Below are 17,095 nucleotides of genomic sequence, written 5' to 3' on the forward strand. Positions count from 1 at the left end.
ATATTATTATATTGTAATGATTAGATAAAATTATTGGTCGCACAGTAGTTCTTTAATAATTACATGTTTTCTACGAGTTTATATGCAGTACTTTTATATTTAAACATGCATGTAATGGGTTTTTATTCAAGAGATTTTTTTATATACTTCTTATTTGTGTTTATTTTTAACGTGTTGCATTACAATATTAACCAATTGATACACTAACGTAAACAAGTGCAAACCGGTTTCAGCCGCGTAAAAACATTAAAGCTGTATAGTATCACCTGATAGTTAAGATTTTAAATAGTGTTATAGGGCATCTACTAATTTAGCAAGATACTGTAATCAAAGCACACATGTAAAACGTGAAATGCATGTAAAGTTCGAGATTTGAAACAAAATAATGCATGGAAGAAAAATTTATTTACAAATGTTACATTTTTCATACAATCTTCAAATATTACAAAAAATAGTAATCAACAACACTTTTTACACAAGATTTACTTCTCAGAATAGGTTTTTAAACTTCCATATTTGAGTCTCAGTTAAAAGTCTGGGAAAATGATTTTTCCTTTTTTTTTTTTTTTAATCAAAAACTTCTGCTTAAATAAGAACTTGTTTGATAGTGAAAACGGTTCTGAATTTCATGCGAATAAAATGTCTTGATTACAAAATTTTTATCAAACGTGATAGATTTTTCATGAAGTGATTTAGTTTAAAGTCTAACAGAACTTGTTACGGCATTTAAACTAGAACTAAACTTATCTATCTACGAAACAAAAAAGCTGCATGGTAAATTTAATGCTTTAATAAAAGGGAAACAAATATTCTGAAAAAGCATGATTTCCAAAAATAAATATTTGTATTGACTAGCATTGCATTTTAAGAATTTGAAATATGTTAGATCTCAGTAGCGATGAAATTTTTATGTAATCTTCATATTGTGCTAAATTAAAATATATAAGAGTAATTTTGCATTTACGTTGAGATGCCTAGTGGGCAGACAAACAGGTTTTTATACAGAAATTTGTCATTTCACATAGAATCCCGCATATTCATGTACGCAAGCTTTGTATCGAATTCATATTGTAGTAACTGCGTTGCGCAGAGTATACGTTTTCTGCGTAGGTGAACTTTACATAGCACGCCTACGTCTGTAAATAGAAATTATTATTAGATTGTTAGAGATTGTTGAGCGTGCATGATGTGAAACTGTCGTTTTATCTAATGACTCAATACTATGGTTCAATTAATTTAGGACTAATATTGAACTTATTTTTCTGAGAGAGTATATAATACACTATTTCACCGCTTTAAATTCCTTTTCATGAATTTTAATTTTTTCAACAAAAAATATTTAGCGTTTTAATTTAATGAGGTTACAATTGATATAAATTTTTTACCCATTAGCAAAATGGGTCTTGTTTTGGGTTTGATGGCGTGTGCACTTTATTTGGACGTCATCACACTTTTCATCTGTGTTCAAGAGTAATAGCAAGCAGTGCACATGCGTTGCTATGACGACCGCTACTGTTTGATAATTTTTTAAGAATTCTTTTTTTTTCATTGCTAATTTTGCTATGCATTAAGTTGGTGAATTATTTTTTAGATATGGGACCAGAGAGATCCCATAAATACTTATTGAGTTGTGAATAAAAAAAAAAAGAGAATTTCATCATTTGAATGATATTTTTGTATTTATTGTTCTAATTAAGAATCAGAAATTTTCTAACCTATTTTCCTTGCAATTTTTTTTAATTTTATTTATTTATTTATTTTTGCCAACTGACATAAATTTACCTAAATAACAAATTCACTTCGTATCAAATGAAATTTCTTCTACCAATACAAAATTAGATTAGGTTGCAATCAAACAGTTGTGTTTATTATCATAATCTCATTTTTAAAAGTTTCTTACAATTATTGATGTTGTCTTTAACTGTTTTAAGTTTTCACTCTATGATTATTTACAATATATTTAAAAACAATACGCGAACAGCTTAAAAGATATTTATTTAAAAAGAAAGAGAATATTTTGCATGGTAAAATAAATTGCAGTCAATTTTATTTTGAGACTTTTCATTTATAAATTTAAGTTCGAAATGTACCAAACATCGAAACACAGCCACAATAATTAAACTATAACTTGGAAGTTGATGTACTCAGGAAGTCTACACTAGTATTAGTTTAAATATCACTTTAAAAGTATAGCTCGTTCACCAGGATTTGGCACTTGGCTCCGCCTTCATCACGTGGTATAGGTTTATTTGGCGATCGTATGGCAAAAATATTTATTTCGCAAACTTTATGTGCATTTTTAACATTAAATATTTCACAAATTTGATGATATTTCACGCCATTTTTAATGATATTTTTCCCTTTTGAGTGAATTTGTCATTTTTGAGATATTTTGCTGGGAAAAAGCAGTATTTAAATTTATAATATATTTAATTAGCTAGAGAAACGAAAGGTATAATAGCAGATGATAAAGCGAAGTAAGTGACTGAAAAATAAGTAACTGTTTGCTTGTGGCCCGCATTAAGGGTTGTCTCAATTTCAAGCGCGGAGATGTTTCTCTTCTTACTCCCGCGCTGAAATGAACTCTGCGTCCGAGGAGGTGGAGCCGAGTGCCAACTCCTAGTGAACGAACTATATTCATTGAATATCAGTTGAAGAATGATTGTATAAAAATGAGTTAAATATCATTTGAGAAATTGGTTTAAAGCAATAAAAACAATAAAACATTATCAGTAAAAATTTGAAACGTCCAAATGCCAGCCGTGAGCATTTATTTACATGGACAACAACAACAACAACACATCCCCTATAACTACTGCCAAACAAAGTAGTTAGTCTTTCCCTCCATCAAACGCACATTTATGTTTTCATACATGAGCATGCTCCTGCACACACAACATCATGAATAAGTTATCTATTTTGAAATTTGATGCTTTTTTCCCCTCCATCCTTTTGTTCGATTGAAACACTACAGTTCCCTTTTGTCCAAAGAGGAGCCGCAGGAGGATGCGGGGGAGGAGGAGCAATTGATTCGATGGTCGTGCAGTTGTATGTCTTCGTCGTCATCGTCTGCTTCGTCCACTAGAAGACTTTTGAAAGAGTTTCGAATCTCTTCGTCTTCCTCGACGCGGAGTTCACAAGTGTTTCTGTTGTTGTCGCAGAAATTGTCATTGTTATTGTTCTTGTTCGAATTCTTTTTGGCTTCTTCCTTGGATGGGCAATCGGCGATCAGGTGATCAACGGATTTGCAGTGGTGGCAGCGTTTGGGTTGTGGTCCCATGGAGCATTTGGCAGCTATGTGGTTGGCAAACTCCCCGCAGTTGTAGCACCTGCAGAAATAAAATCTCTTTACTAAAACATCTTTAGAAACAAGTAATATATAAAAAATAAAGTCAATTCCTACTTAGGTCAACAAATAAAAATTATTATGAAATAATTATAATTTTTTTCACCCATATAAAACTGAAATGAATTAAATTTAAATGATGAATCAATATTTGAAAAAATAGTCTCAACATTAAGTGCCATCCAAGTTGAATAAAAAGTATTTTATAAATGATTGAAAATTTGAGCAAGATATATAAATATATATAGGGTGAGTGTGAACTAATAGTAGGAATTGGAAAAATAAGGTGCGTGGTATCCGACAACTATAAAAGTATAAATTTGATGACGTGGACCACACGTGATACCACGTCATGTTCTTCATTGAATTTTTCTGACACAGTGAATATAAAAAAAGAAATAGTGCGTGGAGTCCAACCGCGCGGAAAAAGTTAAACTTCGTAACCAGCGAAGTTAATTGTAGAAGAATCAGCAGTCGTAGAAGGATCACTAGTTCTATTCAACGACTCTTTTTCCTACTCCACTCGCTTCCGTGCTCTGTAATCACGGTATTATTGTGCATTTTTCCCTCGTGGACCTCTTGAACCAGTGGAAGTGCTTGTGGTTGCCTCATCGTCCCGCCATGGAAAGTGTATTTGTAGTAATAATGTATGCGAATGCGTCATAATGTAATTTCAGAAGAGAAAACCTAACAATCAATTGATATTCACGTACCTTGACATAACCTTAAATCCGTCGCATTGTCCGTGGGATTGTTTTCACTCATTTTTTACAATTGAAATAAAAAATGAAAGTTTGAAAATAAAAAATACTACCCTATTAAATTATATGTGCATGAAAACAAACTAAAAAAATATTTATAGAAAAACAATATTTTTATTATTTTCATGCTAGTGAGAACCAAAACAATATGGAAATGAATGAGGGAAAACTGGATCCTACCACGTGATTTCCCGGCCAATAAAAATGTAGCGTCAAACGTTTAACGCAACCTTGTTGGAAGTCGCATAAGAAGTATAACTTCAATAATTAAATAGTTAAATGTGCGCACTGAACTATTTTTTGTTCGAATAGAGCTGTAAGTTAGAAATTATCACTGATGTTACTTTTAAAATATGTGAAAAATTGAATAGCTTATAGTAAAATTTAAGAAAATTCCATTTAATTTTTCGCTTATCCTCATTTAATGAATGAATTAATATTTGAAAAAAACTGTATTAATATCAAGTGTCATCCTCTACAAGTTTAGAACGAATGTATTTGAAGTTGAGTGTATGAATAAAAAGTATTTTATTAACGATTGAAAATTTGAACAAGATATAGGGAGAGTGTGAACTAAGAGTAGGAATGAGAGAAGAAAAAAAATTATGATGAATTTAATACGTAGATTTATTAACTATATTTTTTTAGTACAATTTCAAAATTTACTCTTATCTAGATGAAATTAATTAGTTAAAACTAATTGACATTACTTTAGGTTTTTTTGATCATCACGTAGTGTTGGATTGCAAACCAACTAATCTCTGTTTACGAAAAATGTAAGGACTTTAAACTCTGGTTTCTAACCAGGGTCCAACTTAGCATTATTGGAGCCCGTGGCAAAAACTTCTTTTGGGTCTGCTTCACTACTTCAATAATGAAAAACCGAACTTTATGGAGGTATTTAAATTTTTCATTTTCATCTCATTATAGTAAACATGACAAGAAAATTGACTAGAACCTGGGCAGACGAAACATCGTTCTGTCCATTTTATTGATTTTCTGACAATTCTATGTCCATGCCGATTGCAGTTTTCTGATTGTCATCTAACTGCGCAAAAATTCGTATTCTTGCAGCTGAATTTTCGCAATTATGCTGGCTCAATGAAGCCAATCAAAAGCCTATATTTTTGTTAACATATCGCATTTTGCAATACGTAAAGATACAGGCTTTTGACTGGCCAAATTTGTCCTTCGTAATTGCGAAAATTTATATAAATTCTTCCCTAAAAAGCCATGGATTTACGAAATATAGATTGTGTTCATGCGATAGCTTAATGAAGAAACTAACATAAAACTGACGGATTTTACACTAAATTGTTTTGGTACTTAAAATAAACTTTCTATTCGATTTGGGGACCACCTCATCAAAGGGCCAACTGCCCCATATGCCTTAGTCAGGCTCTGGTGCGAACAGACATTATTTCTCAAATTTTTATTTATAATAGCGTTTGCAGGTATAGCCGTCAGTTAGAGGTCAATCATTTTAAAAGTAAGTTTAATTTAATAAATTTAAGGTTGGTTTTACAGTCAGTTTATATCCCAACCTTAAAATGTAACTCCATTATTAGAACTTGCAAAATTAAATGTTTGAAGTAGTCAAGTATATTAGCATGCCATCTAACAACCTCCCAGAGGAGGACCGGGATTATGTTATTGTTAAAATCCACTTTGAATGATGTGCCCTCTCCCTCTCGTGTTGTGAGTAAACACGAGTCCAGCAGCTGTTCTGGACAATCCAGAGATTGTTTTGTTGTCCGTTATGATGGCAGAAGACCGTTGAGAAGCCTCATCTCATTTTCACTACTTTTCAAATACGTTCGAATCTATACGAAAGCTAGTTTCAACAGCAATTTTTTTTCAAACCGAACAAAATACTGTTTTAATCAACTTAATTGTCTTGTTTCTTGGAGAATTGTCTTATGTCAAATATTCTTACGTACCCAGAAAAAATCGTATATTGAAAAGCTTATAGAATGCGCGAAATAAATACATCAACCTGAATAATTTGGGTTCTAATTATTGTATTTTCATAAACTAAGTGTCGGTCGATCGTAAAGGTTTGAAGGGGCGACTACGAACATGCTAATTAGTGTAGACGATTTTATCGGAACAATATTATCAGAATTTTCCTTTTAACGAACATTTCTTTGAAATCCACTTTCCCTTCCCCCCCCCCAATTATTTCAGAACACTTAAACCGTGTTAACACATTTTTTGGGGGAAATGACCTCTCACTGATTTTCGAGGCCACTTAAGTTTCAGAGAAAGCGGTAAAATCCCTTTCCCGTTTTGTTTGCATTTCAAAAGAAAAACTCAGACAAAATTAACTGATTTTTATCAGTAATAATTAAACTTAAGAACGCATGTGGTAATGTATGTTCAAAATTGCTTTTATAATAAATGCAGGTAAATTTTTACACAAATTTAGCTTTTTTTTTAGTTGAAAATCTAATAGTGTAACACTGGATAATGTTCTTGCTTTCCATGCAGATTTTTCTTATTACTAAGATTTATGAAATAAATTGTAGATGTTAGTTTACACGATAAAGGTGTATCCATTGATATTTTAAATATGTCTAGTGTTTATGAATTTAAAACCTGTTTTGTGTTTAAGGATTTCCAAAGGTGATTTCATATTTAGCGAAGTTCCCATATAACGAACTTATTATCGGGATTTAGCGACTTCGTTAAATAGAGGTCCGACTGTATATATCAGAAGTAGAAATTAGAGACATTCGGTCACTGGTCTAAAGGACCCGTAACTAAAAGATGTTAAGAGTCCGTTTCATTGTCTTTATAAACTTTTATTTCAAAAATTTATATAGTAAAGTGAATTTAAATAAAAAAATTAAATTCAAAAGAAATTGTGTAATGTCACAGTTGCGAAGAAATATGCTATTTTGTGACAAAAGCAGAGACCACTCCACAAGACCACCATCCTTTCTCAACGCTTATCCGAGGGATCACTGATGGTGGTCCGAGTTTAATTGAAGTGTTCTCGGAACAAAAGACCACCGTTAACCCATTAAAGCCAAAAAATTTTTTATATGCCGTGACGCAAAAAAACTCCTATTAAAAAAAAAGTGATTATTTTTTTTAAAACTAAATGAATATTTTGTTCTGTTAGCTACTACTTGATTTTTGAAAAGAATAAAAAATTTTTGCTTTGATGATTTAATAATCCTTAATAATCCTTGATTTAATAATCCTTTTTCAAACAAGAGGAATTGCCACAATTTCCGTGACGTATGTGTCACGCTAGGTCAAAATGGGTTAATAAATATCAACCCCTGCTAATAATGTGTACCTGAAGTGTCATAAATTGCTATTTATAGCTTCTAAGATAATTTATTTGAGTTAAGGGTTAAAAAAATTTATTATGGAGAAAAAAAAGGGTCGGGTTTCAAAGCTCCAATATTCGTTGAAATTCAATATATAGGAATAATAATAAGACTACATCAGATAAAAGCGTAATTTTTGCACCATTTAACGGTACAAAAATTATATATGCATAATTTTTGTACAATTTAAAATAAAATCAATAGTATCTTTTTTAATAAAAAAAAATTAAAACTTCTTTCAAAATTTTCTAGATTTTCGTGAAGCAGATGCCCTTTAGTTTTCGAAGTAGGAGCATATATCATTGAAACCACAATATTTGCCACAATTGCGGCTGATAGACGGATATTAAAAACAACTTTCAAAAACATCCTCATAAACGTCGACTGAGTAGAAAAAAAAATTGTAATTTAAAAGAGGGACTGTTCTTTTTTATTTATTTATTCTTTTTCTTTTGCAACATTTATGCCTGTTCCATGTTTATTGGAAAAGGGAATCCCCCAGCGTTTGTTGTGAGGAGTAAACAAGCCTCCTCAATCTCCCCCTCCTTGCACCGACTTCTGCATACGTGATTGTTGGGTGATCCCCCTCCTAAAAGGGGAGACAGCTGCAGAATAGCGGGCAAGGAGGGTGGGGGTGACCGTGACCCAGTAAGGGTCAATGGCGCGAAAGAGGTCGTTTCCAGGTTTTGGAAATCATCATCCCCACCTTTCTTTGATCATCATCTCTCCATCTTCCAAACCTTAAACTTTTATTGATTTTTTATAATAATTTTTAAATGTTTTTTTTAATCAATTATTATTTTTAATAACATTCCCATAATTAATTGTAATATAATTTTTTTATCAGTCATCAGTGTTATAACTTTTTTTTACTCAATTGTCATTTTGTTAATTAACCTTTTTAATCCTCATCATTTTGTTGTCAATCATTATCATTTTTTACAATAAAAATCTTTATCGTTTTGATCAAGTAACATTGCTACCGTTATATTTTTTTATTATCAATTATTGCTATCCTTATTATCAATTATCGTTGTCCTAAAGTGAGGAAATGATCAGGCTCTCCTTAGGAGACAATTTTTTTTTGGTCCTCGTCCTTTTGTTATCAATCTTTATTGTTATAATTTTTTTTATCAATTATCGTCATCTTTATAGTTTTTTATCAAGTATCATTGCTAGCGTTATAACTTTTTTTTAAAAATTATTGCTATCCTTATTATCAATTATCATTATCCTAAAGTAGAGAAATGATCAGGCTCTCCTTATGAGACAATTTTTTTTGTTTTCATCATTTTGTTGTCTATCATTATTGTTATCATATTTATCAATTACCAATGTCTTTATCGTTTTTATCAAGTATCATTGTTATCGTTCTATTATTTTCTTTTTATCAATTATTGCTATCCCTATTATTAATTATCATTATCCTTAAAGTGAGGAAATGATCACGCTCTCCTCAAGACACAATTTTTTTGTTTTTGTTTCAGTTTTCAATACTTTATTTCAATATTTTTCTAAACACGATTTAGTGCTCTCTAGTCGGAGAAGATTTACGTTACTCATAGGGATGTAAACTATTTCAGTTATTATAAAGCTAATCATTTCATTATTTATGGTCATTCAGAGGACATTAATAGATTGCTCTTGACTTAACTACAATTATAATTACATTTAAGGATGAAAATACTTTTAAACAGAGTTCTTGAACTAAATTTTACACTCAAGTCATTTTTACAATTGCAGCGTTATTATCCTAGTATAATGAATTTTGAAATTGCGAGCTTTTGGGAAATTAATGTTTTCGGAAAACCAAAGCAAGTATTCAGTTAGTGTTGTCTATCTATTGCGGGATTTAATTATCAGAATAGCTTCACTTTTATGAGGAAAAATATTATGTGATGCAATTTAGAAAAATAATAAACATATTTTAAAAAAAGGCGAAGTTACACCACTTATACAATGTAGCTCCGTGTTTTTAAAGTAAGTCATACACTACCAAAGTCAAAATTCTTGATGGTCCCATCAAAACAATTTTGATGGTTTATGTTGGTTTCAGTGCGGTGATGGTCCAACATAATTTGATGGTCACCATCAACACTTTCAATTAATGTTTGATGTGCCAACAAACTTCCACCAATGCTACTTTAATACTACGATGATTAATTAACCATCAAGAGAATCTTGATTCTCATGACCCAATAATCCGTGATGGTTCCAACTGTACATTTCCATGATGTTATATTGGGAATTCTTGATGGTTCTCAGGAATAGAAATAATTTAGTTTCTTTTTTTTATCTTGACCCATCATAAATCAGTTCGAATTCCTACATTGGGATGATGGTGGTTCACGATTGTTCCAACATTTTATTTCTAAGAAACTATCATGGAAATTTCTGATGATCAACATGAACAAACCATCAAAACAAGTTGTTATTCTTATGTTGAACCATCATAAATCAGTCCGAATTTCCTACATTGAGGTGATGGTTACTTATGTTGGGTTACCATCAAAATATATAACAGTTCATGATAGAATTATTGATGGTTACCATTAATATTACGTTGGACCATCAATGGAAAACCATCAAAAATTTTGACTTGAGTATAATAGTTTTTTTTATTGATTTAATTATAAAGTTTAATGATGCAAAGTTGAATAGCCATTAAATGAATGGATCATGCAAAGATTTCATCAGGGTGGGTATTTTGCTAGCTACTACTAATTCTTGTGTATGCTTGTTTAACAAATTTTAGAATTTTTTTTAATTACTTCTTTAAAAAAAATTATTTTTTCCCCATCCCAAATCTTTTAAAAATCGAGACAAAATTATCTTAATCATTATTTTTTTGATAAAAGGGACCATGAAGTTAAGTTCATAGAAAGAAGGCTAGATTCTGGTTTATTACCACCAGATAACATACATAAGAGGGTTTCGAATACACTATCAGAAGAATTAACGATAAAAACACACATCAAATGTGATAATATCACGATCAAAATATTATACATAACGATAATTATTTAATATAATATTATTGTGAGTGTTAATAAATCCTATTTATGCAAATATAATATTAACCGATATAACTATAAATCAAATAAATTGGAAAAATATCGTGATGTATTGTTAAGTATCGATAATTTTTAACATTACAACCCAATGTCCGGTTGACCAATATTTGTGACTGTGAACCGTTACTCGGTAAACCAATGACCAGTAAGTACCATTTCTTTATAAATCTAAATATTTAGAATAAATAAATTTTAATAATTTTGACATTTCTTTATAAATTTAAATGTCTGGAATTTTGAATTTTAAGAATAATTATATTTCCTTAAAAATTTAAATATCAGGAATATTAAATTTTAAGAATAGTACCATATTTTTATAAATTTGACATCTGGAAATTATAAATTTTAAGAATATTACCGTTTCTTTATAAATTTAAATATCTAGAATATAATAAATTTTAAGAATAGTACCACTTCTTTACAAATTTAAATATCTAGAATAATAATTTTTGAGAATTTTACCATTTCTTTATAAATATCTAGAATAATAAATTTTAAAAATTGTGCCATTTCAAAAATTTAAATATGTAGAATAATAAATTTTAAGAGCAGAACTGATAAAATCATCGATTTTAATAATTTCATTTAAATCGTTGACTCTAATTGTTTCGATACAAAGAAACAGAACTTCTTTTCGAAACTTGAACAGTTGTTGTCATCGACGAGGAGATATGAAAGTGAATTACTTTCTTTTATAATAAATAAATACCATTTTGAATGGAATATAGTGCACGAAACTCAGCAGATGTGAAGCATTGTTGTGTACTAACAACAGAGGGGGAAGGGGGTATGAGCAAGGGAGTGAAAACCACTTTACAGGGAGACTTTAAGCGGGGGCGGGGTTTCAAAAAAGTATAACACATGGCACGCGAGTCAGTCATTGGCGGCTGCTTTCACCCCCCCCCCTTACGAAAACACTCCCATTCACCCCCCTACACTTTTCATTAATATGGCCAAGAAAGTATAAATGTTACAGAAAGCACTTTTACTGTTGAAAATGTTAGTATTAAAGATGCAAAAATTACCTATATGTATTTGTATTTTTGCATCTTTAATATTAGTACAATTAGGAGTATTTTGAAAAAAATACTATACCTATATGTATTTTTTTCTAATAATTTAAATACTATACCTATATGTATTTTTTTCTAATAATTTAAATACTATACCTATATGTATTTTTTTCTAATAATTTAAATACTATACCTATATGTATTTTTTTCTAATTAAAATACTATACCTATATGTATTTTTTTCTAATAATTAAAATACTATACCTATATGTATTTTTTTCACGCTGAATCGAATGAGATAATACAAAAGTCAATATATTGAATAATTCATAAGCTGCAAGAGTTTGTATGAATTAAAATATCTTTTTTTTTTGTAGTATACTTATGTGAACACTTCACAATACTATCTAGGGACTATATGAACATGTTAGGTATTGTTTCCCGCTGAATTTGTATCTGAGAGCTCCTTTACTTTCTTCTCTACATGCTTCCCCCCTTTTTTTAAAAAAAGAAATGGGGGTGATTTGAGAGTTTTAAACAAGAAACTGAGGCATTACTTCTTATGTATTGTTTTACGTTGAATCGAATGACACTAATCACGTGACGATCAGGCGAATAGTTTACAACTTATAAGCGTTTTACGTACAATTTAGTAATTGCCCTTTTTTACACACCTTACGTTATGTCACATGAACAATTTTTTTTGTATAGTATATATATATACATAAGTATATATATATAAAGAAACAAATTTTTAAGAAATTATCTTAAATTTTTTTCCGGCTTTTTAAAATATATTTTAATTTTTTTAAAAATATTTTATTTTAAAAATTCCTTTTCTCTTTTCATTAATCTTCAATATTTTCCCTGTTTTCTCTAAATTTTTAACTTATTTAATAAGTTCTATATACTTGCAGCTTATGCACAATAAATAAAACTTATTAATTTCTTAATTTTCTTTGTTTTTTCTCTTTTTGTCTTTATTGTGCAATGCATATGTATATAACGCTTCAGTACTTCAGTAAGAACGTGCCATAAAATGATTGTTTTATTTACTCTTCTATTTGGTAATCTCGCAAACTAGTTACGAAAATATTTTAAATTATTTTTGAAAGATACCGGAATGCGTAAGTTCATTTAAATTCGCTATTCGCTTTATAGATTACATTTTGTATTTAATTCTATACTTTTCTTACATTTTATTTTCTATTTTTTTGCTTGATATGTTTTATTTCGTATATTTTTTACATTAATATGTTCCATTTTTCGTTTCAGTTTTTTTTTTCCGTACTTCTCACACTACTGTATTGATAAATTTTGCTTTTGCTATATCAATACAATATTAGAAATCATCCTTTTTGCTTATATAATCGTGAGAGCTGATGGCGAAACCATTTGAAAACCATTCTTCAGCTTTCGAGACTTCATAGTTTAATCCAGGTTTAACTGAACTCACTTTTCTCCAAACTTTAAATTTTGTAATTCCAATGGCGGTGAAACAAAATTCACTATACGAAGTTTCTCTCTCGTTATAGCGTTATAAGTTGATGAATAATTGCGGACTTGAATTAAGTACTACTTAAGGCGTGATTGCTCAGGAGATAGAGAATCCATTTCCAATGAGGTGAACCGGGTTCGAAACCCAGCGATGGTTGTTTGATACGAATTCCGCATGTGGCTTGCACCGACCACAGTGTTGACGTTAAATATCCTCAGTGGTAGAAGGATCATGGGTTAGAGTCCCCTTGCCGTCAGGTAATCATGGGAGGTTTTCCTTTCCATGTAAATCAAATACAGTCTATTTCCATCAAAAAGTCCTCCACGAAGGCAAATTTCTCCCAATACTTGATCCATGGCCGGGATACCCTGGTTGGTAGGCACTGGGCCCATGTCCAAGAGCTCGTGGGTTTGATTCCCGCCGGCCGAATACTGCCCGTGTATTAAATGGTGACTGATGCTCGTTAAATCTGTCGAGTCACTAAGTCCTTCCTGCTCCCATAACAAATCACACCTCTGAGGGTACATGATCCAGGAGTTTCCTTGTCTTCTGGATTGGTTCAAAATGACAAGACTACGGAGTTGAACATTAGTAGTCGTAAACCCCAAAAAATTCTGTCTGCTGTTCAACGACGGTTATAAGATAAAATTAAGTGCTACTTAAACATTTGAGAAATCTTTCTTGATGGAATATAAAAACCAGGTATTCATCAGAGGCAAGAAACTCAATAACTGATGCTTTGTAAGTACTGAACTTGTCTTTGCTACAAAATGAATGGTTTTAAACTATTCAGCGATTTTTTTTTCTTTTTCGTTTTATCTCAAGAATATCTTATTATAGTCATTAATCATTTAATGGAAACAAAACTTTTTCTTTCAGAAAAGAATAAATGAAAATAAAAAAAAAGAATTGCAACTTTGTGTGAGAAGGAAGCTATTTTTTTTTTTTTCCTTTCCAAAAGTTATATAGATATATATTTGTGCTTTTGTCTCTTCGTAAGTCCGACCCATCCAAAAGCCTAACAATACAATTAATGTGTCTTTTTCTGATGTCTTGTCAGCGGGGCTTCCTCCCCCTTTCCGTACTCCTCGGTGGTGGGGGTGGGGATGCGTGGAGAGACCTCCTTCTACCTGTCACTTTCCCCAATAACTTCTAAAATTGAGAACATGGGAGCTAAAAGCAGAAGAATTCTCTTTTATTCGGGCCCCATAGTGAAAGAAGAAAAAAAAAATTGCCGTAAAGCTGAGAAAAAGAAAAATTGGAAAGATCTAACATCTTTAGAAAGGGTTACCACATTATAGTCAAAGACAGAGCGCCAAATGTCAGCATGAAATTCCGCCAAACGGTAAAATGATATGGCGTTCTTTTTAATTAGTTATATGTAAAATAATTGTCCCTAAACGGGCTAGATACCTATATTGATAAGGTCAATGGCAGAAAAAATATTTTCAATTTCGAATTTAGTGAATTTGGTTCAATATCTACTAACATTTGAAACTGTGACTAACATTCCGTTTAAAATTGTTGCTAAATCATGTTTATTAGTTTGTTTAATCCAGTGTTTCCCAAACTTATGACTTTGGTGTACCCTTTCTGAATTTTTCGTAACGCTGTGTACCACTAATAAAAAATGAATGTATTTTTTATTATAAAAAATTACACAAAAGTTAAAAATCACAACTGGCTGTTGACACCACTAACTATTAACTGTTAACTCTGCAAAAAATAGACAATAGAAAAATACGTAATTGTAAACTTTCATGGCTAGCTTTATTTTAAAATAAAATTTTTTGAAATTTTCGTTTGTTGCAAGATATTTTGCATAAGAACTCGTACCCCCGATAAACTGCTCCCGTACCCCTGGGGGTACGCGCAACACCCTTTGGGAAACACTGGCTCAATCTAATGTTTTTGTTTTTTAACCGTAGTTGAATAGCCGACCCAACTTTGGGTTTACGACTACTGATGTTCAACTCCGTAGCCTTGTAATTTTGAACTCAATACAGAAGACAAGGAAACTCCTGGATCGGTACCCCCAGCAGAGGTTTGATTTGTTATGGAGAATTTTATGACCCGAAAGATCTAACGAGCATTAGTTCCCATTAACTACACGGGGAGTCTTCGGCTGGCGGGGATCGAACCTTTGTCCTCTTGGACATCCCGGTCCTAATGTTTTTGTCTGTTGTTTTTTGTGTTGTAAGATTCATATTTTAAGATTTTATAATTGATTATTTTTCTTCAGGGGTTCAATCGATCAAAGTAGAGGGCTCAATCGATGAGAATTTTGTGAATGCAAATGCTTCAAGTAATCAGCGGTTTCTGGCCAACATCAGAAGGGTGAGTTTTTTGTTGATTCGGAAGAATTATATCAGTGTTCTGATAGAAACACATTGTTCTAAGAGATTCGTCTTTCAAAAGAAATTTTTTAACACTTTTAGCTTAGTTTCAAATTCTAAATTTTATCTTAAATATTTATTAGGCGAAAAAGAAAAGATAAATTATGAAAAAAAATATTTTTGCATAATTATTATAAAACATGAAAAGGTAATCATGTAAATTGTAATAAAGAGTTCATTCTCTTTAAAAATGTTTCGAAAGTAAAGCGGTGAAGGAGAAATTATGGCTGTCATATACACAAACCACGAAGACGAAGAAATAATTTTTTATTTAATTTTTTTTACTTTTTATATTCATTTATTTGCATTTTATGTATTGATTTTTTTCATATATTTATTTTATATTTTTATCTTCTGATTGAACCAGATTGTTTCAAGAAATTAATCTTTAAAAAATAAAGTTTTAATACTTTAAAAAAAAAAATTAAGGTTAACGTAGTTTCAAATTCTAAATTTTATCTTAAATATTTCTTAGGTGGAAAAAAAGGGATAAATAATTATAAAATATATGTTTTTGCATAATTATTATAAAACATGAAAAGGTAATCATGTAAATTATAATAAAAAGAGTTCATTCATGTTTCGAACGTAAAATGGTGAAGGAGAAATTATGGGTGTCATATACACAAAAGTTGCAAGTATTCAGTGTTTTCACATACCACGAAGACGAAAAAGTAAGTTTTTATTTAATATATTTACTTTTCATATATTTATTTATCTGCATTTTGTGTATTTATTATTTTTATTTGATTTCGTCGATGTATTAAAATTATAAAAGCTTTACTTTTTCACTTATGACATTTTCCGTAGTGATCCGTAGTGAGTTAAAAAAAAAAGTAAAATAAGTGTTTTTGTTTTAAAAAAATAAATAAATAAACAAACATGATACCTCGAGATCTTCCAAAATTTAGTGGAATGCACTTAAAAAAAATACTGATAGTTTCTAAGCTGCTAGATAGGTATCTCTCAAAATATCAATTAATTATTAATATTGAATTAAAATTTTTAGCTTTTCAATAATTAGTTTGTTATGATGGATACGATTTGCCAAATTGAATTACACGTTTTTAAAAAATATATCGTTTTTCAAAAGGTAATTATCATACCTTTTGTTTGGTTTTATACTTGAATTAAAAAGTTTTTATATTTGAATAAGAATGTTTCTTTTCATATATTTGAATTAGAATGCATCCTCTGAATGTAGAATTCATTTGTTGTGAATTGAGTAACATTCGAAACATGAATGTTGATTGAACAATATAAAATGAACAATATCATGATTGAACATGAATGAAGAAAATGATTGAACAATATCAAATATTTATTAATACTAAAAATGTTGCAATACTGATCATTTTCAGTTTTTTTTTTGAAAGTCAGTTCGAATTCTGTGTTCTCAAATATTTAAATTTTTTTTTAAAAAATATAATTTCAAATCAGAAAAGTGTTTTGTGTTGTGTTTTTAAAGGCAAAACCGTGGTTTTGTACTTTGTTTTGTTGTAAACATAAGGTTCTAATTAATCAATGGACAACTTTAAACAATTAATTTTCGAAAGTCCTATAGTCTCGAGATGTCGTCTGTCTTTTGGTTTTGCTCGATCGTCTATCGTCAAATTTTTATTAATACAAAAAATGTTGCAATAATGATCGTTTTCAGTTTTACCGA

At 30.3% G+C, this 17,095-nt stretch overlaps 2 protein-coding genes across 3 annotated transcripts in view; one reads left to right on the forward strand and one right to left on the reverse strand.

Annotated features, from left to right (window-relative positions):
* Positions 1-383: 383 nt before the first annotated feature.
* The window catches only part of LOC107453020 (protein lin-28 homolog), a 215,933-nt gene continuing 199,221 nt past the window's right edge, over positions 384-17,095 (reverse strand). For both annotated transcript variants that reach the window (XM_021147918.4, XM_021147917.4), the window contains exon 4: positions 384-3,329. In XM_021147918.4, the coding sequence (XP_021003577.1) occupies positions 2,969-3,329 (361 nt within the window). In that variant the 3' untranslated portion in view covers positions 384-2,968. The remainder of the gene's footprint in view (positions 3,330-17,095) is intronic.
* LOC107449779 (uncharacterized) overlaps positions 15,278-17,095 on the forward strand; it is a 323,223-nt gene continuing 321,405 nt past the window's right edge. Inside the window, exon 1 of the mRNA XM_071183821.2 lies at positions 15,278-15,370. The gene's annotated coding sequence lies outside the window, so the exon portion shown is untranslated. The remainder of the gene's footprint in view (positions 15,371-17,095) is intronic.

Source organism: Parasteatoda tepidariorum, chromosome 3, assembly GCF_982258835.1.
Source record: "Parasteatoda tepidariorum strain Cologne lab strain chromosome 3, Ptep-v5.0, whole genome shotgun sequence".
NCBI classification, from domain to species: domain Eukaryota; kingdom Metazoa; phylum Arthropoda; class Arachnida; order Araneae; family Theridiidae; genus Parasteatoda; species Parasteatoda tepidariorum.